Source organism: Cantharellus anzutake (assembly GCF_015039405.1).
Source record: "Cantharellus anzutake strain C23 chromosome Unknown EI90scaffold_30, whole genome shotgun sequence".
NCBI lineage: Eukaryota > Fungi > Basidiomycota > Agaricomycetes > Cantharellales > Hydnaceae > Cantharellus > Cantharellus anzutake.
Window position 1 is genome coordinate 70,204 of NW_024066980.1, and position 24,349 is coordinate 94,552.

The window sequence follows — 24,349 nt, forward strand, 5'->3', positions numbered from 1 at the left end:
TTAGCGCCTTTCGACAAGCAGGTTCGTTCTATTCAGTCAGACGTGAGACACGTAGTACTGAAAGCGCCATCACAACCCCCGGATCAACAAAGAGTTTGCGGTCAATTGATAAATCGAATCTCCAAGACGAAACCCGTTCTCGCCAGGAATGTGATCGGTCAGGTCTTTGATGAATATAAACCCCCGGATATGAACATGAGATTTCGTTGATGGATAGGTGGGTAAGCTAGAGAGAGATTCAACCGGAGATCACAAAGCAAGGTTGTACTTCCACAAGACACAGGTCGTTGTGGTTCAAATGTGAGTATATGCTCCCGGGTGCGACTCCGAAAAATCTCGCATATGAAATAAGTAATGGAGGAACGCCAAAGAACAGGGGCCGCTCGCGGGACCTAAAAGAATATTAACGAAACGTACAGTTTTTTTGATTTATTCGGTAAGTAACAGGTCGATGAAGCGGCCATCTCATGAACATCAAGAGGGGGTGCAAGTTGTTCCGCTTGTGATAGGAATCCATGAGAAACGTTAGGTGACCCATTACGAAGAGAGAGCCCCTGAATTCTCGGGGTGAGGTGATTAGCTAGGTATTGGGCCACATATTGTGCTAATATACTTAACAGCATGTGTGACGTGGGTGTTGAGGCTCAGATAATATTACCTCCAGCCACCTTAGGGTTGGAGGATTGTTTGTCCTTGGACGCGTGGACGATTAACCCCTGGAACGATAGACCATGTATGGGTGTGCATTCATCGGCGAAGGCTCTCGAGATGAACATGCGAAATCATGGCGGGGCCTGGCGCTTCAACGCTGCCACGTCATGATTTCAAAAAAAATTACATCTCCCTTGCACGCGCGCCTCATACTCCTTTCATTTATTGTCCGCCAATAATAAGTATCCCCCCTTGGCTTTAGGTCGATGCTCGACCCTGCGAACCTAAACAAGCAAGTCGTAACAGAAAAGCACCTGCTTTGGATATATCCAGATGACCATAACCTTCCGCAGGCCCAGGCATCCGAGAAGCGCTGCTGGGCCATGGCGACTGCAACTGCTTCGTGTCAATATCACTGACGTTTGCAACTAGCCCGGCCTGGGCGCGCCGGCAGAAACACACACATCGATCATGTTTTTTTTTTTTCAATCAATTTATACGTGAGGCACTAGAACGGCCTGAAGATTGCTTGTCTAAATGGTGGATAATGACCCAGGCCTTTGAGCGCTGCCGAATTGGGTCCTTTAACAATACTATGGAGTGTTGTCTTCAGATTTAGAGGGTGCTGAGACGGCTGAGAAACCTCCTGTCATTGTTAGACGTGACCTGAAGTGTCATCCTGTACACGAGATTTCAGAAAGATAGTCTGATATCGGCGCATGGCCAGAGACTCGAGGGAGGGGCCAGATTAATTATGTTTTTTTTTTTTGGTGGAACCTTCGGTAGCTTTCGCGGGCAGTGTAGAGTGTAGGTTTGTGGGGAAGGGCGAACCTTCCCGGGGATCGTCTATAAGCTTGCCTGGGTTATGAGTGAAATTGCCACCACGATCGCATAGGCGCGCCACATGTCCGACGTGCACGTCAATAATATCCGCTCTCCCCGGGGGGGGTCCGGTATAGGCAGGGTACTATACTCATAGAGGCTGGTGACATGACCTGCCTAGCAGGTATAAGTATAAGAAGGTCCAGTATACCCTAAACCCCCGGGCCTCTTAAGCCAATCCCCTTGGGGCGGCACGCTTCATTCATTTAGGATAGTACCGCTCCATGATGCATGTATGTGCGCGCGTAAGACTAACTTTTCTGGGATAGCTCTGTTTCGGTGCATGGCTTTTCCTGTTGGTTGCCAAGGTTCCTGCCTTGGTTTAATTACTAGTTTTTTTTTGTTTTTTTTTTTTCCATTCAGCCCGCGCGCTGCTGCGAGGCCGGGGGGGGGGGGAGGGTATTCAAGGGATTCATTCATTCGGGGGAGATATATTGCTGCGCTTCTAGCTGTGGGTTTCGCCCCTTGGGCCCCTCCTAGTATATATCCCCAACTTCCATACGTATAGTACATATTTGCCATATTTAAATGCATGTTTGTGCATTTCGGATCCGGATCCTGAAGAACTTTGTCGCGCCCCATTTCATCCCATCATCAAGGGGGCGGCTTGGCCCATATTTTACTTACGTGGGGGGGGGGCTAAATTTCCCATATTATCCGGGCCGGCGGGGTGTTCTTTTTCGCTCCCCCCTTCCCGACCCACCAAGAGCTTGCATGAGAGGGCCTTATTGCATGCAGGCCGGCAATATATATGGGACAAATAAATGTGGGTCCAATCGACTCTATGCATGGACCCTGCTTGCATCTCGAGCGCTTGCTTTTGGTTCTTCGCAAGCTCGGGATTTTTGATCTTCCAGCTGGCCAGTACATGCCGTCGATCTTTGTGGGCGCTACTTCCCACATTGCACAGGAAGTTCCACATTACATTAGCTCCGGGTTGTTGTTCCTCGATCACCCTAATTAATACTCCCGTCAGTCGTGCCATCTCTCATGATGGCCATGGCGCCATGACACAAACAATGCAGAAAAATCCCAGAAAAACCGTAATGAATTATGTAAAAAGAGAAAAAAAAAAAACCCCCGAAAAAAACAAACAAACACAAATTAGGATGACCATGTCCATCATTACTACGTTAACCAAAAGAGATTTTCAATGCATGACGTTCATTCGTGTCGCTGTCGATCGAGCAACCACGTAGGATGCAAGAGATTCATGGTGTACATCGCAAGGACGACCATCGTACCATCAAGGACGTTGAAATACAACTCGGTGGAGATGATCCTTCCTGTCCAACCGTCGTTGAGCTGTTCCATAAAATCAACAACATGAAAAAGTATATTTGCAAGGAGCCACACGACGCGCACGCACCTCTATCGTTCGGTAGATGGATCGAATGAACAAGAATAGGGTGCTAAGGATGAGTCCGTATAGCTGTAGTTTCACCTTTTGATGGAATCCTCCATTGGGTCGCTTTGGTTCTTGACCATCTTCGACGATGCCTGGTTCCAGGCTCGGCGCGCTTACCGACGACGCCAGCGGGTTATGAGTCGTATAACGCCAAAGGAATTCAGCCGCTAAGGCGGTGTAAAATATAATGGCAACTGGAGAAGAAAAAAAAAAAAAAATGTCATATCAGAAAGAAGGCAAGGGGGGTGCGGGATAAGGGGCAGTATGTATTACCCAGTTGAAGGATGATACCGCCTTCCATGATGTGGGCACCATGTGAAGCGGCAGCATCCGTTGAGGCTGCCGATGCCATACCCCCACCAACGGCTTGTATGACCAGCGAAATGACGTCTATCACAATGAAGAGGGTTGCATCTATATAAGATTATATTAGTTTGGTTGGAAGGGGAAGGGGATGAATGATGAAGACGACTTGGGGGGGGGGGGGGGAGGACACGTACAGAGCTTGGGTGAGAGGCGGCTGTACTGAGTTCCATATACCTTCACGATGGCACCGAAAATGAGGAAATTTGCAGCGCTCAGGAACGTAGGCCTATTTTTTTTTTTTGAGGGAATGTCGTGAGATCAGGGAAACAGGATCTCTGAGAGAGAGAGAGAGAGAGAGCCATCATTACGTACGATATGATAGTAGTTGATATTTGGATCTTGAACGGAGAGTCAGCGGGAGGGTTGATCGAACTCCATAAGCGACCGCTCCATCCGATTAGCTCCCCAACGCCACACAAGACCACGGTTGCGATCAGATACCAATGACGGCCCAAGACGCTTTGTACACAGTGAATAACTGGAAGAATCATGGTTCTCAGTCCCCGTTATGAGAGGAAAACCATAATATTGTATTTTTCCATACCAGTGGAGATACCAAAAAGGACGAGCATCAAGATACAGATCCACTCTGTGGGACCAGCATTGCGTCTCCCGTCGGGAAGGGAGTAATTGTAAGGGCTGGTGTGATTAGGGTCAGGATCGACGTGGGTCATTGTGATGAACTTCTTTTGCGCTGTGAGTGGATCGTAAGATAGCTAAGAACTCGTTCGATGAGTTAGGGGGGGAGGACATGGGTCATTTTTAGAGGGCCTTTTTTTATAAGTGAAGTCAACGGGAAAGCAGTGTGACGGTTTGGCGAGGTCGCAATTTGAAAATTTGAAACTGTTTTTTGCGGCGCAGCTCAATTATCGGTTGTGTGCGTGCGGGGACTAAAAGTCCGCATGGAGGAAAAGAAACACATCAAGCCACCCGAACGGAGATATGTATAGAATCCATCCAATTCTCGCAAGTGTACGATGGATCGTACGAGTCGCGAACCAAATAAACTGCGTGCGAGGGTTGCCCTGCAGGAAACATGTGCGGCGCCTATGTAATTCGGCAGAGTCACTCCTCCCCCCCACAAAAGGGGGTACCTCGGGCGCTCCCCTGAGAATCCACAGCCCATGCAACAAAAGCACTGGTTTTCAGTCGACCATGACGAGATCTCGAGGTGCGCTTGAGTACAAAGGGTGACTTTTAGGCGCGAGATGCATTGCATGCATGGCTTCTCGATTTCTTTTACTCAATGGTCCCTAGATTGCCAAGTATTCTTCAGATGCGGTGCAGTGGTGTTCCGACTGCCAGCAGTTTGCGATTGCGATTTGTCGATCTTCGGGAAAGGTGCATGGGTACCTTCACTCAAACCCGATTCCAATCCGGGTCCTTAAGAATCTAGTATAGCAATGGATGCAAAGACTTGAGAGAGCGAGTAGTTATGTAAACGGATACGGGAATGCATCCGGTGGCGGCCCCCATAGAATCTTTGATCTTAGATGAAGATGTCATAGCAAAGAACCCTGAAAGCTATGGGTTCAGAGCAATAATAGCGACTCAAAAAGGCGCCCATCAACGTCCGCTTATGTAATTGGGACTTCCGAGCGGATATCGGGATTATCAAGCTGCGCGAGAGGAATGGTTGTTCAAGTGACTCTGCTGCGGGTTCGGAAGATGAAGCGCCCAAAAAAAGAGTTGAAATTGTCAATGACCAATTTGGTTTCATGCCTTGTTGAAACGGCAAGTACCGTTGAATTGAAATCCCATCCTGTTTTCGCCACAAGCAAAGATTTCTGACAATGGTAGAGTGTCCCGCACCTCTGGCTTGGGGCAAATAGGGTTGACCAACTTTGTTTTGTTCTTTTCCAAACATAGAAAATATCTGTTCTTCAACATGACCCATCAGTGTTCGCTCCTTCTCAAGTTGGGGTCCCTAACCCGGTCTCTAGAAACCTGAGCTCACACATGCATCCCTTTGCAAAAGCCAGGGAACGAAGTCGTGCTTTGGTCGCTTCCAAGTTGGAGCGTATGTTTGCGAAACCGTTCATGGCGAGCTTGGAAGGCCATTCGGACACTGTGAATGCGATCGCGAGAAAACCTGATAGTTTGGCTGCAATTGCCAGTGCAGGCGCCGACGGAGGTACTATTATTAATTGTGATCATCTTTTTTTTTAACGCGATTTTCTACCCCCCCAATCATGGTCAAAAATAGAGATAATACTGCACGATTTACCCCAACGGCGGCACCTGATGCGACTTCCTCATGCACATGAACGTAGCATAACCGGGATCTGTTTCGCTGGACCGGACCGGCTACTCAGCTGTGGAGCAGACCAATTAGTGAAGCTTTGGGATTTGAAAGTCACCACAGACGGTGACGATGCGCTTGTCCTAGACGAGGAGACAGGCGAAGGCATTAACATAGTAAGTTTTTTTTTTTCTTTCTGGGGGGGGAGGGGGGAGGGGATCGTTCTACTCCTTATCTCTTACAATGAGCAACGATGATACCGATATGAACGGAATTGTGATGCTTTTAGGCGCAGAAAAAGCCCTTGTCACTCTATCATGGAAAAGCTGCATTCAAGTTGCGTTTCTGTATTATAAGGATTCCCTCGGTTCCTGCACTGAACACTTTTACTTTTATATAGCGCGATTGATCATCATCGAGCCTCTCCTTTATTCGCTACAGGCTCCAACGTTGTCCAAGTTTGGGACGAGAACAAGTAAGGCAGAGGCTTCCATTCACTGGGACCGCCTCTCATCAGTCTTTTTTTTTTTTTTTTTTTTTAAAAATTCACCATTCCCCCCCCCCGAATTACATAGAACCTCTGCCATCTCGAACATCACCTTTGCGTCCTCCAACGAAACCGTGATCTCTTTAAAGTTCAACTTGACCGAACAATCCGTTCTTGCCACCACGGGAACGGATAGAACTTTTACTCTCTATGATATCCGAACAGGGAAAGCAGAACGAAGATTAGTCTTTGAGGTGGGTTCTCCCTTTAAAAAAAATAATTCAAATGGATGGGGTCGTTGATGTTGTACCCCATGCTCCTTCTAGCTGAGAGCGAACGCACTGTCCTGGTCACCTATGATGCCTACAGTTGTCCTACTCGCCTCAGAGGATCACACCCTCTCAACGTTCGATATTCGTAAACTGAGCACCGCCACGCAGGTGTACAAGGGTCATGTAGCTCCCGTCATGAGCTGCGATTGGAGTCCGACGGGAACCGAGTTCGTGTCGGGTGGATGGGATAGAACGGTTCGTGTGTGGACGGAAGGGAAAGGGAGTGGTAGCGAACCTTATTTCACCAAGCGAATGCAGAGGTATGTTGCAATGTTCTCAAATTCAACATATTTAAAAATAAAAATAAAAAACAACGTGTTACTGTGCTGATTCCCTCTCGCCTTCCCTTTTTTTCTTTCTTTCTTTTTTGACAGAGTATTCTCAACAATTTTCAGTGGAGATGCTCGTTATGTTTTATCGGGTTCGGATGAAGGGAACATACGTTTATGGAAGGCACACCCTTCTGAAAAGCTCGGTATACTAACGGGAAAAGAGCAGTCCACTCGTGATTACAGAACACAACTACGAGAGAAATGGAAATATGATCCTGACGTTTCTAGGATTGAGAGGTACGGTCGTCACATTTCCACACATGAAACCTCCCCTCCTTCCCCTCCCCTACCATTGCGATTGAAAAACATTCTAATTATTCGATTGCTCTTTTTCAGGAAACGTTTTTTACCGAGAGCCATACATCAGACTCGGAAACTTCATACGACAATGACACGAGCCCGTCAAACCAAAGAGGACAATCGTCGTATACACTCGAGGTTGGGAGAAACGAAACCAAAACCCGAAAAATCCAAGGTCATCATCGCCGAGCAATCGTAATCAATGCATTATTTCACATATTTCAGTACCCTTACCATATACACGCTAGCTGTACCATACCACGGAGCGGAGTTTTGCTCCTTTGTTTTTTTTTTTTTTTTGCCAGCTTGGTAACCAATATTATGTGTTTTATGTGTTGTGTCCTTTCTTCCTCCCGATTTGCGACGGATACATGCATACCTTCACATATCAACAATATTGTTCTTGTTCTTGTTGCACTGTTGCAGACAATATTGAACACAATATATGTTGCCAATCAAATATATTGCATGTGGTTGTGCACGGGCGGATTTAAGTATAGCAGTTAGTTGGCTGGTTACGTTGACGCTGACTTCGACAGCGCAAGCACAATATTGCATCTTATAATAGTTTGTTCCCGTTCCGTTCATGGAACTATTTCGCAAGCGAATCATGCCGGGTAAGTACCGTTGCAGATGGATGAAACCTCGAGCGTAAAGCACGCCACCACCATTGTTTATTTGAACTGGGCTAGCTAGGCATGGCATTCTTCAAATCCTGTACAGGGCGTCAACGACTGATCGTGTGAGGGAGATGGAGTAATCGACAGATCGAAAATACGCATTTAGCGTTTAGGGGCAGAGGAATAGCCGCTTTACATAACATGTTGCCCAAAGAAAAGCTGCACTATGCTAACTCGGGAAAGTGTGCGAGAACGGGCATGTCGTACTGATCGATCGCGCCAATATCTACTCCATTTTGATGGATGCTTACGATTGTCCGATCTCCCAACATATTGGTTTGGATTGGGGTGGCTAATATGAATGAAGGGGATCATTGCCTAAATTATGAGATGTCCCAACTAATGCTCCCTAAGCTACCTGGAATCATGGGCGGTTCAGTCCGAAAAAAATTAAAGTTCATGTTGGCCCCCACGAAGTGTCAACTACATAAGTCCCCAGAAGTCATGACGAATACCCGTCCAGCATCTGTCTTGCATCACGTCTGCGCTCTAAGGGTGTAGAGGACTGTGTACGGCACCGTACAGCATTCAAGATCGTCGCTTCCCAATCCTTGAACCACTCTCCTTCCTTGGCACCGAGCGTCTTGGTGACAGATCGCCATCCGAAACTTTCCGCGCCGACAGTCACATCTACACGGGGTGCCGAAGGATCATCCTGCCGTTTCAATGCGTAGGCGGCTCCACACATATCCCAGTAACCCCCTCCCCTCTGGCTGAATCGTCGCCAAAGCCATATAAAGGGGTAGATCAAAAGGCACCAAAGAACAACTACGATCCACACTGTAGAAAGAGCGCGTGAAAGGCGGTTGTCCGGTCGAATGTTGATTTTATTCCTTGTGGTCTCGAACTCTACGTTCAGGTTGCCAATGTAGTTTGTTGATCGGATTAAGTCACAGATAGCTATGGAAAATGTCAATATTTATCCTGAAAAGAATAGATGGAAATCCCCCGCCTTCCTTGAGCGTTCCTAACTCCCATCCATACACAACCTGTTGAAGAAAGGTCAGGTTTCAAGAAGGGGTTATCCGAACAGACCGCACCTTTGTAAAGGTGAAATCTTTTAAAACCATCTCGCTGGAGCAGTAATCATCTGCCCAGGCCCTGACAGTCAGCCTCGACAGCATTGATCCCCGCCTCTCCCCATCAACAAGTTGCTCTTCTGGCGCAAACTGTACTGCCCAGGGGGCTCGCCCTTGCTCTTCAAGAGCTTTTCTTAATCTCTCCGCGCTCTTCCTTTCTCGGCGCGCAGCTTTCCGCCACATAAGGTTGTGCTCGTCTCGAGACTCCTCATCGTCAAGTCTGATCCGTCTGTTCGGAGTGAAGATGTCTTTACATTTATCCCAGAATGAGAGGAGCGGTGGGACTTCGTGAGGGGAGAGGAAGACTGGAATGTTTTCAACTTCTTGATACATTCTTCCACGGTATGCTGGTTCCGAGTCCGCCAAAGTGAAAATTTCAGGGTTTCCGGCGGTGACCAGAAAATGAGTAAGATCGATATAAAAGTCAAAATCAACAACAGTTACGGTCTCTGCTTCTGGAGAAGGGTTAGAACATCGACATGATATGGTGGCAAGGGTGTTTACCTTGGCTAGCGCGCCGACGGTCGCTGGAACCATCTGAACGGTAAATCGTTCTTACACGTTCTTCGCTATGGGACCCGCAGCAATGTAGACGAAAGCGTGGAGGCTCAAGATGATTTAGTAAGAAACGATACAGAGCCTCTCCATCTTTGTTGAGATGCGGATCATGGGAGACAATGTCACCACTGCCCGAGGTTATGGCTTCCGCCACGTATTCGGAAAAAGGTGGCGGACTCGCACCGGTACCAATGTTTCCATCGAGCCTAGGTGACTGCGGATATGCGGCGGGTGCAGATTCGACATCCGTCGCCACCTCCACCCGACTGTTCGGTGCCGAGACTGAGTCCGAAAGTGGTGTCCCGGAATCCCAAGCTTGCGGGACAGGTCCTGCAGTAACTTCCTCAAAGGGCGGGGGAGGTTCAAGAGACACACTACGGGCTCGCTCAGGTGCATTATTCATTACTCCATCCTTGATCATGTCAGTGGTTGATTGGACGTCAGGCTGCGCCGATGCGACACGTGACCATACGGTTACATCCGCCAAATCTCTAGTCAAGGCTCTCAATTCTTCATTTTTCTTCCTTCCACGCCACACAACCTGTGCCATAACCTGCCACTCGCCGCTTCCCCAACTCCTCTCACCTGTTTCCTTCTCCGTTCCCCCTTGACCTTCCCGTTTTCCGCATGGCTAACGGTGAGTAACAACTACGTACGCTCGTGCCTTGATTCTAAATGCGTTGCGAATCGTCGTTTCTAGAAGCCGAGACTCACACTATGCCCACCAGCACTGGTGAAGCCCTTACTCTCCGTGCTCTTGTCACCACGAAGGAGGCTGGAGTTATCATTGGAAAAGCTGGTAAACATGTTGCCGACCTCAGAGAGCAAACTGGGGTCAAAGCTGGTGTGTCTAAGGTTGTCCCTGGCGTACATGAGCGTGTGCTCAGCGTCAGCGGGACTGTCGAAGGCATTGCGAAGGTGTGCATTTCTATCACTTACGTACTTAACTCGTTCCTAACTACCCGACTGTCCATCATTTTTTTTCTCTCACATCTAGGCCTATACACTCATTGTTCGCCAGTTACTGGATCCCGAAGTTTCCTCCAATGTCACCGGCACGGCAGGTCCGGCCCCAACTAACACTTCCCTCCGCCTCCTTATCTCTCACAACCTGATGGGGACGATAATTGGACGTCAAGGTCTGAAGATCAAGGCCATCCAAGATGCGTCTGGCGCCCGCATGACCGCTTCCAAAGAAATGCTTCCACAGTCTACAGAACGTGTCGTTGAGGTCCATGGTACAGCGGAAGGGATCGGTCGCGCTGTAGAGGAGATTGCCAGATCATTGCTGGAAGATTGGGAGCGTGGCTTGGGTACCGTTTTCTATCACCCAGGAGTCGAGGGTGTGAAAGACACGAGACGCACCCATGGGATCAGTGAAAAGAGGCGTTCTGCACCCAACGGTGCTCCCGGGAAATCTGGTCTTCCTGACTCAGCTGGACCTGGTAGTTCTTCGCCGCCGTCTTCACCCCCACCAGATGCAAACGGTGCGACTCAATCGAGCCTCCGTACTCAAAATATCTCCATTCCCTCTGATATGGTTGGTTGTATAATCGGACGTCAAGGATCCAAAATCACCGAAATCCGACGGCTCTCCGGTTCCAAGATCTCGATCGCTAAGACTCCACATGATGAGACTGGCGAGCGCATGTTCACTATTATTGGCACCCCCGAGGCCAATGAGAAAGCGCTTTTCCTGTTGTACAATCAGTTGGAAAGCGAGAAGGAACGTAGGGTAGGCAGAGAGAATGCTGCCGCCGCCGCCGCCTCACCGGGTGGTGTTGGGACGGAATAAATCTCCGTCACTCCAGATTTCATCTTCCTAACTCCTCTTCCATTGTCTGATTGCTTGCGTGTGGGACCCTCTTGCGTCTATTTGTCGGCGCCATTTCCTGGGCCCTCGTCCTGCTTCACGTCCGTAATCGCACAGAAAAGCTACATGGTCATTCCCTGGAATAGCTGATTCTGTTTACCCTCAGTCGCCCTACATATCCAAAAGTGTTGACCCTTGCTCTTGCGAATGCCCTTTGATCTGACTCCCATTATCTCTTCCGTGCCATTTTCTTTGGCGTTGCGGACCATTTTTGCCATCCTCCCTTCTACTTCTCCGAAAATCCTGCCTCAACCCATTGCTTCCCCAGTTATCCCAACCCTTCGCCTCTTCTACTGTCACTTTCAATGAAGCCCCAACTCGGCATATCCTTTATTCGTTCTTGTTCGTATTCCTCACTCGTCATCCAAAGATAAGATTTCCAAATGCTTTCTGTTCCTTGTCCATTATCGGATTGCATTTGAAATTGCTGGGACGCAAGCTTCCCTGTACAACCGGACTGCTCAGGCACAGATTACCATTCAAGTGCCAGAAAATATTCAATTGTGCCTTTACAATAATTTGAACATGAAATGAAGTAGTAATTGTGAGTCTCAGAGAACCTTTGGGTGTGACCGGGGATACAACGTGTGTCAAGCTCCGGCTGATTCGTCTGCGTCGAGTCTCTTCTCCAATAATGCCCTTGCAGGGATCGCAACATCTTTGCCCCTATAATCTCCATGGAACTCCCGGCCCGTAGTCCCGCTGACACTCATGCTGATGTACTATGGGGAGCATTCTGGACATCTGGCCAGTGGTTCGTCTGAAGGTCCCAGATTGGTACCATCAGCCTGCTGTGCAATAGGATGGGTCGACTGGGTGTGGCCAAAGTTAATTTGCTCACGCAAGGTGAATGTTGTCTGAACCCTGAGACAGTGAGCAAAAAGATCATATCTTATGCACGGGTACTGGTGCAGTGTATATCATAACACACTTATGATCGCAAATGGGGGTGGGCCAGTCAAGAACTGACGCAATAGTAATGACACCCGTTGGTGGCAAGTCCGAGACAGCCAACGAGGAGCAGTACATACACAAAGTTTCACAGATACACCTTTCTGAGAGCGCAGAGGCTTGAAATGGCCTATCGCAACAATTCCCAGGACCCAAACACCCAGCAAGCTCGGCCAATGGCTCATTGTAAGGAATCCCAGCGAGTTGTTGCCCAACCCACCCTGAAACTGTTTAGCGGTCAGAATGAGGAAAGGGCTTCTTCATTGGGAAAATATCAAAGCGATCCCAGTAGGTAGAAAGAAGGGTCAAGGGATATCCATTGCAATGTTCTGTCTACTCGATGCGGTGGCGCTCGAACGCCTGGAAGCAACCTGGAAGAGTAAGCATTCCTTCAAGTTGACGTTTATTTGACCCGCACAGCCACTTCAGTGACCCTCTTTAGCGCCGGCCCTCAGGGAGGGAGTTGACCAGATGTTCGACGAATGTACCGCCAATTATGTTCTTAACCGTCAGAACACTTACAGTATGCCAATAGATGTAGAACATTCTACCAACGCCGGATCGTTCTTCCCCCCGGCTCGTTCACTTCCACACCTTCAGTACGAGGGTTTTGAACCTGCTGGAGACCAGGACGAATTGGCTTTTGAGGCTGGTGGTGCTTATGGGTTGGCAAGTAGTTATATGTAGCGGCATTCAACTTGTTGGCTGACCGCGCTGGTCCGCTGGCGCCCCAGAATGCTTATGCTTCCCAAAATCTATACCCTATATTCGCTCTCGAGACTGTGCAGCACACATTCCCCAGTGCACTAGTTTCGATGACAGTTTCTTCAAAAATTATTACGATGGCGTTCAAAACTAACAGTTTGCAACAAATCGACCTCGACAGGGCGGAGGATATTCGTAACATTACCCTCGAAGTCAAGAAAGGCAGGGGGACAGCGGAGCTGAGCATCTCAAAAATATTCTGTGATCCAACGGGACGGCACGTAATAATTGGCACAGCTCAAGGAGAAAACTATTATCTGTTTGAAGGATGGTCGAAGGCACGACTGCTTCCAAAGTGCAAGCTAGTCATAGAGTCCGTGGCCTGGAATCCTGCCCCCCCATCCAAGTCCTCTGTCTCTGCGCATCCGCGGACCTCCGCTCGGGAGATTCTTCTCGGCGGACGCAATGGCACCATTTATGAGATGCACCTAGACGCACAAGAAGATATTTTCAAGACCCCAGATAGATATGTGTCGCCACTCTACACTTTCACCGAGCGGCATCCTATAACAGGATTACACGCAGAGTATATGTCCTCTGGTGCTGGCGGAGCATCGGGCGACAGCAAGCGGCTAGTCGTGCTCGCTACATCTGCTACACGGATCTATCAGTTCATCGGGATAATTGAGAGGAAGCCGGAAGAAATAGGGAAGCTTTATGACCCAGTGTTCGCAACCTATCGGGACGTTGCACCTAGTAAGTGATGCCGCTAAGTGAGAACTGAGCCTCGCTTATCGTAATGCGTGAAGAATTTCTCGAACTCCAAGGAAATAATCAACACTCTGAGCTTCATGTAGTCCCGAAGTCAAGAAGCGTTCGCACGATGGCTTGGATGACAGGTATACACATTTTTGTCGTTATTCGAGATCTCTGACCTTTTTTTTGCAGGACAGGGGATCTACTATGGCATGTTAAATCTCTCCGCACCATCAACCTCCGACATTATCGAGTCCGCCACCCTCCTTCCGTATCCCTACTCGGCCCCATCATCACCCACTACGCCCCCTTCCTCACCAAAACTGTCCCAGAACCCGATGCCGCTGTCGATGCTTATAACAGACTACCACTTCCTACTGTTATACCCTGATCGTGTGTGTGCTGTTAGCAATCTAGGAGGAGTGGAGAGGCTTGTATATGAAGAGTTCCTTGCACTGGTCAGTATTGGTGACTATGTATCTCGATCTTGCACTCAGGGACGCGCCGCAGAAACCTTCAGAGAAACCACTTTACCTTGCCTCTGACACCAAGAGCAAAACGTATTGGGTGTACAGCAATTCATCTATGTTCGAGGTTATTGTCAACGATGAGGACAGAGATGTTTGGAAGATTTATCTTGAGCGCGAGGATCATGAAAAGGCATTGAAATACGCTAAGGTACGAAAGCTGTTGCATCCAGAATCATTAGCGTCTAATCCGGAACATGGCTCATGCCATCGTCAGACCGCGTCACAACGATCCGTTGTTAACGCATCCCTTGGTGACCAATATTTCAAGTCGCAAAACTATATCAAAGCGGCTCAGTGCTATGCCCAGAGCAGTCGTGGGTTCGAAGAAGTATCGCTCAGCTTCAATGATATTGGAGAAAGCGATGCGCTGCGTTACTTTCTCGTCAAAAGGCTTGAAACCATGCCGAAGAGCGTCGGTAACTTGTGTGTGCCTAAGTTTTTCGTTTGTTGATGCGTTTACCCGGCAGATGCTGATACAACGGACCATGCTGGCATCATGGCTGGTTGAGTTTTACCTCGGAAAACTGAATACCCTCGACGATCTTGTTGCGGCAGAGAGCACTTCACAGGATGTTGACAATTTGAAAGCCGAAAGGGATGAAATCACCGAGGAACTCCATCAGTTCTTGGTCACATACAAAGTTAGTGACCCCGCCTGTCGATGTTAGTTGATTGTATCCTGAGATTCTTTTGAAGGCTAGTTTGCATAAGAAAACCACATACGAGCTCATACAAAGTCATGGGCGAACCGACATTTCCCTCCATTACGCCATGACTGTCGGTGATTATGAAAAGGTTGTGGAGACGTATGTCATGGACGAGGAGTGGCTCAAAGCTGTCGACGTGCTCAACAGACAGGCAAGGTCTTTGCAAACACTCTGCGTGCATTTCATAATTATTGCTCTTAACAGTCAGACTTGAATTTATTTTATCGGTTCTCTCCAGTTCTCATGCGACATGCCCCTAAGGAGACAGTCGAATCTTGGCTAAGACGAACTACTCTGGACCCTCATCGTCTCATTCCTGCGTTGCTGCAAACCCAGCACCTTCCACCTTCCCCTCTGTCACCAAACTACGCTGTCCACTACCTCAACCGTGTAATTTTTGATTTAGGGTCAACATCTCCGATGATCCACAACCTCCTGCTTACGTTCCTTGCCTCTAATTCGTCATCACAACCCGCCTCGTCTCCAACAATATCATCTAGCAAGCTTCCTAATGGCACTACAACCCCTGATGTCCGTCCAGGTGTGAAACTCGGTTCCGAGTCATCGGTCGATCGTCCTTTGCTCCGCTTTCTCTCCACGGCACCCAAGAACCCCATCACGTCTCGGCCATACTATGACCTTGATTATGCCTTGCGCCTTTGCAAGCGCAACAATCGACTTTCTGCTTGCGTACACATCTATGCTCAGATGGAGATGTGGGAAGATAGCGTCGAGTTAGCCCTACAGATAGGAGATGTTGAGCTCGCCAAGACGTACGCAGACAAACCAGAAGGTGATGAAATCCTCCAAAAAAAGTTGTGGCTGATGACAGCAAAGTACGTCGTCCAAGACAAGAAGGACATTAAGTCGTAAGTCGTCGTATGACTTGTATTGTGACATAACGCTTAGAGATGTTTCTCACTAGTGCAATGCAATTCCTTGAAAGTACAAATGTACTCAAGGTTGAGGACATATTACCGTTCTTCCCTGACTTCGTCGTCATCGATGATTTCAAGGATGAAGTTTGCAATGCTTTGGAAGGATACAGTGCTCGCATTGAAGAACTCAAGAACGAGATGAACGACGCAACAAAGACAGCAGAAGCGATCAAACGAGACATGGCCGAACTCAAGAAACGTCTTCTTACTGTCGAACAGAATGACAAATGCGCTTCATGCGAGCTGCCACTCTTGACGAGAGAATTTTATGTCTTTCCATGTCAGCATACCTTCCATGCTAATTGCTTGATCGGACAGGTGCGCCTTGAACGTTCACATCATGCGGGCGTTACACTGACTCAAACTCTGACATTGTGCAGGTCAAGGAGTATCTCCCAACCCCCACTCTACGGCGAATCGTCCTGCTTCAGGATGAGTTGATGAAGCTGACTGGGAAACTTATCGAAAAGCCCCGTCACCGCCAAAAGGCACCCTCCATGCCTGGAATGATTGAAGTTCCGGGTCATCAGCGCCAGGAATCGCATTCAAGTGCCACCCAACCGGTTGAGAATGGACCTGGAGGATTATTGTCTTCAAACTTCAATCGCGCTGTCGTCGCCCCGGCTGTGGCAGGGCGGAATGCGTTCGTTGCTGCTGGCGCAGGATTACGGGATCTGGTTATCCCTGAATCACTGGCAAGTGCGATAGCGAGCAACATTAACTTGGGGATTCCTAACGTATGGGGTGGGAACGGAGGGGAATTAAAGAATGGTATGACGACGCAACAACTTCAGGAGAGAGCTACCAAGTTGAAGGAGGAACTGGATGAGCTGTTGGCTGCCGCTTGTCCGTTATGCGAGTCTGTCGTTGCAGGACTGGATAAACCGTTTGTTCTACCCGAAGAGCGGGATCGTTCTTGGGATCTTTAGCTATCGTTATGCTGTCGACATTATTTGTTGGAATCAAAAGTCAATTTTCGGCGATAGGTTTAAGCGAACACTTTGATTAGAGAAAGTGCAGTTGTACAGTTGAATAAGAATATCGAATGTCGGGGTGTAAGTCCACTGATCAGCCATTGATTTTCTTCGTTCTCCCTTCTTTTCTCCGTTTTCTGTCTAGCTTCTTTTGGCTCATCTAAAAAAATGTCCTGGATGAGATTGCTCTCAACCAAGTAAGCGATTGCCGACAAACCTTTGCCCTCATTCTCTCCAACCTCTCCTTCTCCGCCTTAGCCCTTCTCCTGGCCTTTATCTTCTCCACATGACTAGAGGTAACAAGCCGACGCGCGAGGAAATCAAATTACAGCAACGTTCGACGATTATGCGTAGAGTGCAACAACTCACGCTGCCTTCTCCGCTTCTTTCTCCGCCTTCATTTCCCTCTCCAGTTGCTTAACGGCTTGAGCCTCTGTTTTCCTACGCATTTTTTCCTCCCAGGTAGTTCTTAACGATTCTGCTAACTGAGTGCGTCTAAGAGTGGGAGTTAACGAGGTTAAAAGGGACACAAAAAAGAGGACCTTGCGGCTGTTTTGGGTGCTTTCCAATTTTTCCCCGATACTCGACCCTTCGAGGAAGAGTTTAAAGTCACTGGTGCAGCCATAGCATCTGTTGACATTGGAATGGGCGCTTATTTTGATTCAAAATTCTGTTCTTTATGCATGTGACTCTAATTATTCAAATTTGACGCCACACTCCAAATCAGGAATGCAACCGCCGTCGAGTACTGTACTCCACCGACCAACAACCGCCAGGGTCCTGCACGTGATACATGTGTGACGGACCGCTGGCTCATTTTGATGCGTGACACCCGACCGGCCAGGCCTCTACTCTATTTACCGGAGTTAGCCGAATGTATTTTATTTCAAAAGGAAATGGGAAATTTGAAAACATGTTTGCCGTACTCCCTTGTAAAAAAATTCTTACTCCCGGTCATCATCCATGGACGGGTTTGCTCTTGCACGACATATCTGCTCTTGCACAGATGAGCTTGTCTTGTACAGTGGTATCCCAAGCACTCTTATTGGACCCTATTTCCCAAATGAAACCCTGTCAGTCACCGACTTTCTCAAATTTAAGCTTCCATCACTCCAGGGAAATTTACAGATAATATCTGCATGTCTCAGTCATTGCCCACCATCCACCCGAGAATTGACAGAGAGTGACCTCCGTAGCATGCTCTGCCCTCCCCGCCCAGTAATCAAAAGTCTAATTTACAACTATGATCCCAATGATCCCAACCCTCCTTGCTCCGTTAAAATTGGCACACATTATGTCCCTATCAACATTCTACGAATCTGGGAAGTCCTATTTCAGATACAAAGTATCCGAAAAATGTGGAAAGAATCAGAGGCGCATGTTGAGGCATTGGCGGGTTGTCAGCCTACTCACCATGTTGCTGTCATCACCACCCAAAAGCGGCTCTTATCATGCAGCTGGAATGCTAGAGTCCTTGGATTTTCAAAATCAACATCGAGTTCCATTGGGGGACTGCTCCGTCACCTCACCTTCTCATGCCTTGTGACCACCGATATCTCGTACCATATCCAACTTCTGGAAAGGGCCTTGGATGCCAATGATGTAAAGGCTAGACTTTTCAGCCCTCTTGACATCCAGTACCTGACAGGGTGTGCCATGCAACCAGATGGGAATGGGTTGAAAAGATATCGCCATGACCGTACCTGCAAAACTCTCCACCAATTTGGCTCTGAGCTTTCGTCTGGATCCATTTCTCAATTTGGTGGAATTACTCACATTAACAACCACTGGATCGCATTTGTCATCTCCTCTAGGGAATTGACCATCTTCATCGCTGATTCCTTACACTGGCCAATGGGGAACAATGGGCCACCTGCCGGAGTCAAGGAGGCAGCCGCTACTCTTCAGTGGTGGCTCAACATGTCGTATTTGAGTTCAAATCAATCAGTCTCTCCATTCCGGATTGTGAGGCTGCCAATTGCTTACCAGAAGGACTTCTCCTTAAAGTTGCACCACTCAGTGCGGCGGCTCGGTTGGGATGGCAGTAGACTCTGAAGATATATTTGTCGGTGTAAATACATGTAAATACACATCGAGACAAGTATGGAAAGTGCACAACACCCGTTATGACTTGCTCCTCCAACACTCCCCCTCAAGTCATGATCCAAAAATATTCAATGAATGTGGAATCAAGTAACAACTTGATAGGAGAGGTTGATAGAAAATTGTCCATAGGACAAAAATGAATGTAGAAATCATTACCATATTCAATACGATGAGCAACAAAGGTGTTGGCTGTCATAAAGACTATGCCAATAAAGAAATGTTTGATGGCCTTATGATTCCTCCATTTGCTGTGCCCTTAAATCGATGACCTCCCCCTCAGCGTCCTTCTTGGTCGCATTATACCACCCACTCCTTATTATCAATGCCCTTAGTTAGGCAGCTCCCCTCCTTCTATGACAGCTGATTGAAGCATAGCGACTATTCTCCCCCTCAGGTGTTAGGGAAAGGGGCATGTGTGATGGTGGTTCGGATTGGTCACAGGGTGATTGTTGGAAAGGAATTGGATTGTGCACGAAAATGATCGTAAAATGGGCAAATGGGACATGAATGGTAGTTTTGCATGAGTTTTTGCTCACATGTCTTCGCTTCAAAAGATCCTTGTCCTCAAAAGGGAATCTTAGTCCCCCCCTGCATGCATTGAAAAGCGGGTCGCGCTCCATAGCTATTTGCATCGGAGTCGCTGATTATAAGCTGACTCATAGGATGCTGCCGCATTTGTAGATGTTGCAGTATGTGATTGTTGATTTGTTGAGGTGGATTAAGGCCGGAGCCAATTGGTGTGATAGCGAGGACGAAAACGGGAGGTGGAAGTGGAAATATTGCGCATTTTTATAAAGCATGGTCCGGAGCCAAGCTGAACCCGGCCTTGTTGAATTTGCATCATGCCCCCAGCCCAAGGGGTGTGGAGTCAACAGTAAAATTGCTTGAGGCGATGTTAAGGGAGTATATTGCATGCATAAAAGCTGCAAGAATCGCGCGCGCGTGTCCAAATCAGTTCCTAGTCCTCCTCTCATTCATGTGGAATATATCAGTCCCAAAGAATAAAGATCTAAAGGATCAGCCCAAGAGATCATTGAGTGGTTTCGCGAAAGTGGAAATGAAATGGGACAATGGGATATGAATGGTAGTTTGCATGATCTCCCGCTTGAGTACATCACTGGTGTAATAGATCTTCATCCTCAAAAGAGGTGTTAGCTCGGCCATAGATTGGTCCGGTGTTTCTGCATAATTGTCGAGGTGATCTGAGCCAGAGTGAATTTGGAGTTGAAGTGGGGATGGAAACAGGAGGTGGATGTGGAACAAAGTGTCGCACACGCGCGCGCGCATGTTCAAGTCGAATCCAAGTAGTCCTCCTCTCATTCATGTAGGACCCAAAGAAAAGATCCAGTAGATCAGCCCAAGAGATCTCCAAGTCCCTCCTGAGAGCATTCTATGCTTCAGAGGGTTATAGTTCGCAGCGCAAAGACCGTGGGAATTTTATGACGTGGCACGACGGAAAATATAAAGGAGTAGTCTGTGCCGCATTCCCAATGTGAGGGCTTCATCCAAGGGGCTTGCAATCAGCCTCAAATAGGGCTTTCCAAGATTGTATCTCAGCCTCGGGTTTTCCAAAGATGCGTGCCTTTTCAAGGACTTATCGCAGACAAACTTGAAGTCTTCCTCATAAGCCGCTTGAACCTGGCCAGGGTGCCACGAGAGTCATGTGGACTTATACTTGAACCAACCCAGGTGAGCCGCTCTGGGCTCATAACCTAAAGTTGCACCACTCAGTGCGGCGGCTCGGTTGGGATGGCAGTAGACTCTGAAGATATATTTGTCGGTGTAAATACATGTAAATACACATCGAGACAAGTATGGAAAGTGCACAACACCCGTTATGACTTGCTCCTCCAACACTCCTCGTGCGGCATCTTTGCACTCAATGCACTGATGCACCATTTCATTCCATCCCAATACTCCCTCGGCACCAGCGATGATATGGTGATGATACGCATCAAGCTTCTTGTGTCAATCCTTGATCATCATGCTGCACATGTAAGTGAATTGAGTGCAACGTTGACAAAATTGAGACTCACCACCTTATAACCAGGGAACACCCGGCCCTGAAGCAATCACACCAATAACAACAGCTGCCCCAGTGGTAGCAACCCCAGTGGCAGCCATTGGAGCAACAACAATGCCAGTCAGAGTGACGGCGCCACCAGTGGCAACAATCCCTGTAGCAAAGGCCAGCCCATCAACAATGTTTACCCAAGTAGCAACAGTGCCAATCAAGGTGATCGCGATGTCAGTACCAAAAATGGAGCCAATGGCAGTAGAACCTACTGCGCAGACAGGCGCCCTGGCCCCAACGACCATTTTGCCCAACCCCGATGCCAAGAAACCAATTGGAAAACGGAAGCTGGACCTCACCTTTCAGGAGGGGGATGAGGGGCATGGACTGCTGCGGTTCTTCAGCCATGCAAGCCGTGAGGAATATGAGGGGCAATCATTGATTGAACTCGAGAGAATTGCTGAAAGATCTGAAGAAGCACGGGTGCAAAGGTCACGCGCGGTGGAAAAGAGGGAGGAGAGGAGTCGGACATTGGCTCGCGAACGACAGCAGCGACACCGAGCAAAGGTGGTGGCAAGCAAAGTGGAGGTGGCGGCGAGCAAAGTGGAGGTGGCGGCGAGCAAAGCAGAGGTGGTGGCAAGTAGGGAGAAGGTGAAGAATGTCAGTCCGCTGAGATCACCACTGTTTCTAACAAGGAGAAATTGTTTAGTGCGCACCTGACAACCAGAATGCGATCTCAATTCCCGTTGCTGAGATGTCACGGCCCAAGCGCCGAATTCAGGAATGGCTGCAGGAGCACAGGCACCGGAAAACCATCCATAATTCTACAAATGTGGTTGGGCCTCCTGCACAAAGGGTGCGCGAATTGGCTAAGGCAACAAACTGGTTCCAGCCGATCTTCTGGACGATAATAACGGAAGTCACAGAAAATATTGGCTGGCAGATGAGTCCAACTGAGATAGCAAGGGGATGTCAAACAAGAAGCATAAGGCTTTTTCAATCACTGCGTGCCGATGTTGTTGGAAAATGGATTGACCGCACTGGATCGCGTCCGTGCTGGTCCGCTGAAACACTGGCAAAGGTTGAAAAAGAGAACTGCCCAGGTGGCAATATTACACGGAAGGGGATATTAGTAAGTTGTGAACTGCTAGTAGAACTTTGTGAACTTATCTGAGCCATCTTAGGCATCATATCCTGAAACGGTTGCAGCAATCAAGCGAACATTGCAAAGCATTCGACAGGCCGGTGCTGCGCTGGACGCTCAGCAAATCCGCGGTGTCATCATCGCACAAATCCAATATACTCAGCCCGAGATCCTAAGAACTGTTGTGAAGAAGGATGGGTGCATTTTTGCTGTGAGCATGGCGTGGGTTAGGAAGTTTCTTGAACAAGAGATGAATTGGAGCCTGCGTCAAGCGACACGTGCATCGCAGAAGATTCCCTCTGATGCCACAGAGAAAATCCATGCCTCATTACTCCGCCAAGCTTACTCCGTCCGCCACTATATGATCCCTTGTGAGCTCCGGGTGAACTCAGACCAGACACAAGTAATCTACCAGCAGAACTCAACTTCTACATATGAAACAAAGGGGTCTCGTCAGGTTTCCACAGTTGGTCATGATGAGAAGCGTGCCTTCACTCTCAATGTGGCCATCTCTGCGAGTGGAACCCTTTTACCATTCCAGGCGATTTTCCGAGGCAAAACTTCAGTCAGTCTCCCCTCAAAAAACGCACTGTGCTATGATGAAGCCATGGAACTTGGCTTTATTTTTGACATCTCCGGCGGTGATACTTACTGGGCTAACATCGAGACAATGAAAACATTTGTAAAATCTATTCTAGTTCCATATTTCCAAACTCAAAAACAACGGCTAGGTCTTGATCCACATCAGGAGTGCATCTGGCAACTTGATGTGTGGCCAGTACACGCGTCTCTGGAGTTCCGCATCTGGATGCACGAGAACCATCCCTGGATAATACTGGACTATATTCCAGGTGGTTGCACGGGTCTTTGGCAGCCTTGTGATGTTGGTGTACAACGTCCTCTGAAGCATGCTGTGAAGCGAGCGCAGCAGTCCGCTGCTATAGAGGAGGTGTACTCACAGTTACAGCAGGGGGTTGGCTCATGCGATATCAAACTCAACACCAAGCTTGGCGTACTAAGGGACCGTGTCCCTGAGACATTGATCTATGCTTTCCAATGTATGAATCGGAAGGATAGAATTGAGAAAGTGAGTTGATGGGAACAATCCCCCATTTCCGTGTACACAGTACTAACTACCTCGATCTAGGCATTTGAACTTTGTCAGTCGGGCGAATATAATCTATCCCACACCAGTTTAACCAGCCGTAAACTATGCCAACTCCTTGATAATCTCCACTGGGAGAATCCCAACCTCGCAAATGCTATAACAGCCCCACGAAAGCAGCCTCATGATAGCAACACTCACGGCTCTAATTCCACCATTCCCGAGATGGAATTTACAAATTCTGCAGAGGACGGGCCTGATGTGACAGTGGATGAAGTTTTCGACTATATGGCAGGGAATGGGGTACCTGATGGGCTTGAGGTGGTGAATGGCAGCTTGCACGCACTACCAACCTGTGCTGAGGAAGCCGAGCCTGATACTCTTGATGAGGCTCCGCCTTCCTCTAGCCTTCAGAGCCGGGATCTTGGCCGGGGGATGCGAGCTAGACGGGCACGCAATTTGGATGAAGAAATGAAGATTTTTCACTTTTGAATGTATTTAATTTACAAAAAAGGAAATTTGAAATCAATTTGCATAGCCACCGAGAAGGCAGCCCAACTGCGTGACATGGATTGCTTGACCGCCTGCCCAGCGTGACGCGTGACGTGGCTGTGTTTTGGGCCGGACCGGCAGGCCTGCGTGACGCGTGACCGGTTGTTGGTCGGTGGAGTACAGTAAGCACTGCAAACTTGATCTTTTCGTTGTGACGGAAGGTGTCTTTGGGCTCTGTCGCCCGCACTCTATAGCACTCCTGGCTCTAATGTAGGCTGCGGAGGGCCCCATCGCCCTTCAACTGTCAGTTGCTCGTGGGTGAATTGCCAGGTTTCCGACCGATTGGCAGCGTTTCATTGCAGGTTTGTTTTCCCATTCCCTACGCTGTCCCTCCAACTTTCCTGCAGTAAGCGCAGCGCGCAAGTTGTGATATCGATGGCGATCGTCGTATTGGACTCGTGATCATGATCAGCCACTCCAAGTAGAATAATGAATGTTTCGCTCAGCCCCGGCGAAACCTGAAGATTTTCACGAGGATGACGTTACCCCATTTATGCTGCTAGTTAGCTGACTATCTCTGTGGGTTCCCCTCTGCTCTATGTCCTGATTAGACGCTTCCCCTGTCTTTACACACCACCGTTATCATCCCGAAAGGGGCTTAGCAGCTATCTAAACGAGACTTGATAAACGGTTCTGTTGACCAGGTGAAAGCGTCTAATACGAATTGGACATGGCAG

General features: G+C 48.4%; 7 protein-coding genes across 7 annotated transcripts; 4 read left to right on the forward strand and 3 right to left on the reverse strand.

Moving 5' to 3' along the window:
* Positions 1 to 2,697: 2,697 nt before the first annotated feature.
* Positions 2,698 to 3,981, reverse strand: EI90DRAFT_3017018 (RTA1 like protein-domain-containing protein; the record flags this gene model as incomplete). The annotated part of the gene is made up of 6 exons (XM_039057066.1): positions 2,698 to 2,838; positions 2,903 to 3,135; positions 3,215 to 3,355; positions 3,442 to 3,533; positions 3,620 to 3,785; positions 3,852 to 3,981. 6 exons carry the CDS (start codon positions 3,979 to 3,981, stop codon positions 2,698 to 2,700), a joined length of 903 nt encoding a protein of 300 aa, XP_038915015.1.
* A 1,315-nt stretch (positions 3,982 to 5,296) lies between these two features.
* On the forward strand, positions 5,297 to 7,463 carry EI90DRAFT_3061561 (WD40 repeat-like protein). Its single transcript, XM_039060569.1, is given in 9 exon segments — positions 5,297 to 5,441; positions 5,514 to 5,725; positions 5,839 to 5,885; positions 5,950 to 6,024; positions 6,125 to 6,290; positions 6,363 to 6,628; positions 6,743 to 6,937; positions 7,037 to 7,275; positions 7,286 to 7,463. The coding sequence occupies 8 exon segments, from the start codon at positions 5,330 to 5,332 to the stop codon at positions 7,197 to 7,199; spliced, it is 1,236 nt and encodes a 411-aa protein (XP_038915016.1). The 5' UTR covers positions 5,297 to 5,329; the 3' UTR covers positions 7,200 to 7,275; positions 7,286 to 7,463.
* A 659-nt stretch (positions 7,464 to 8,122) lies between these two features.
* Positions 8,123 to 9,782, reverse strand: EI90DRAFT_2973348 (uncharacterized protein; the record flags this gene model as incomplete). The annotated part of the gene is made up of 4 exons (XM_039055771.1): positions 9,264 to 9,782; positions 8,721 to 9,214; positions 8,575 to 8,669; positions 8,123 to 8,513 (listed from the first exon to the last, which is right to left on the reverse strand). Exons 1-4 carry the CDS (start codon positions 9,736 to 9,738, stop codon positions 8,123 to 8,125), a joined length of 1,455 nt encoding a protein of 484 aa, XP_038915017.1. The 5' UTR covers positions 9,739 to 9,782.
* A 252-nt stretch (positions 9,783 to 10,034) lies between these two features.
* Positions 10,035 to 11,112, forward strand: EI90DRAFT_2923498 (cytoplasmic protein; the record flags this gene model as incomplete). Its single annotated transcript, XM_039054818.1, has 2 exons — positions 10,035 to 10,235; positions 10,315 to 11,112. The coding sequence occupies 2 exons, from the start codon at positions 10,035 to 10,037 to the stop codon at positions 11,110 to 11,112; spliced, it is 999 nt and encodes a 332-aa protein (XP_038915018.1).
* A 1,442-nt stretch (positions 11,113 to 12,554) lies between these two features.
* EI90DRAFT_3281024 (Pep3/Vps18/deep orange family-domain-containing protein) lies at positions 12,555 to 16,759 on the forward strand. The gene is made up of 12 exons (XM_039066798.1): positions 12,555 to 12,625; positions 12,677 to 12,810; positions 12,876 to 13,602; positions 13,656 to 13,745; positions 13,795 to 14,060; positions 14,113 to 14,280; positions 14,347 to 14,544; positions 14,600 to 14,773; positions 14,829 to 14,990; positions 15,044 to 15,708; positions 15,765 to 16,095; positions 16,158 to 16,759. The coding sequence occupies exons 1-12, from the start codon at positions 12,613 to 12,615 to the stop codon at positions 16,704 to 16,706; spliced, it is 3,477 nt and encodes a 1,158-aa protein (XP_038915019.1). The 5' UTR covers positions 12,555 to 12,612; the 3' UTR covers positions 16,707 to 16,759.
* Positions 16,760 to 16,845: 86 nt separating this feature from the next.
* Positions 16,846 to 17,376, reverse strand: EI90DRAFT_2973355 (uncharacterized protein; the record flags this gene model as incomplete). Its single annotated transcript, XM_039055772.1, has 4 exons — positions 16,846 to 16,911; positions 16,969 to 17,041; positions 17,121 to 17,246; positions 17,294 to 17,376. The coding sequence occupies 4 exons, from the start codon at positions 17,374 to 17,376 to the stop codon at positions 16,846 to 16,848; spliced, it is 348 nt and encodes a 115-aa protein (XP_038915020.1).
* A 338-nt stretch (positions 17,377 to 17,714) lies between these two features.
* On the forward strand, positions 17,715 to 18,806 carry EI90DRAFT_3124926 (uncharacterized protein; the record flags this gene model as incomplete). The annotated part of the gene is made up of 1 exon (XM_039063768.1): positions 17,715 to 18,806. The coding sequence occupies one exon, from the start codon at positions 17,715 to 17,717 to the stop codon at positions 18,804 to 18,806; it is 1,092 nt and encodes a 363-aa protein (XP_038915021.1).
* Positions 18,807 to 24,349: the final 5,543 nt, after the last annotated feature.

What these genes read in the sequence shown, in the direction of transcription:
- EI90DRAFT_3281024 (XM_039066798.1), top strand. An exon ending in CTGGTGGTGCTTATGGGTTG is followed by an intron (nt 12,811 to 12,875) that starts GCAAGTAGTTAT and finishes CTGGCGCCCCAG; the next exon opens with AATGCTTATGCTTCCCAAAA. An exon ending in AGTTCTTGGTCACATACAAA is followed by an intron (nt 14,774 to 14,828) that starts GTTAGTGACCCC and finishes ATTCTTTTGAAG; the next exon opens with GCTAGTTTGCATAAGAAAAC.
- EI90DRAFT_3061561 (XM_039060569.1), top strand. Translation starts at nt 5,330, where the DNA reads ATGTTTGCGAAACCGTTCATGGCGAGCTTGGAAGGCCATTCGGACACT. An exon ending in CAGTGCAGGCGCCGACGGAG is followed by an intron (nt 5,442 to 5,513) that starts GTACTATTATTA and finishes GGTCAAAAATAG; the next exon opens with AGATAATACTGCACGATTTA. An exon ending in CAAGTTTGGGACGAGAACAA is followed by an intron (nt 6,025 to 6,124) that starts GTAAGGCAGAGG and finishes CGAATTACATAG; the next exon opens with AACCTCTGCCATCTCGAACA.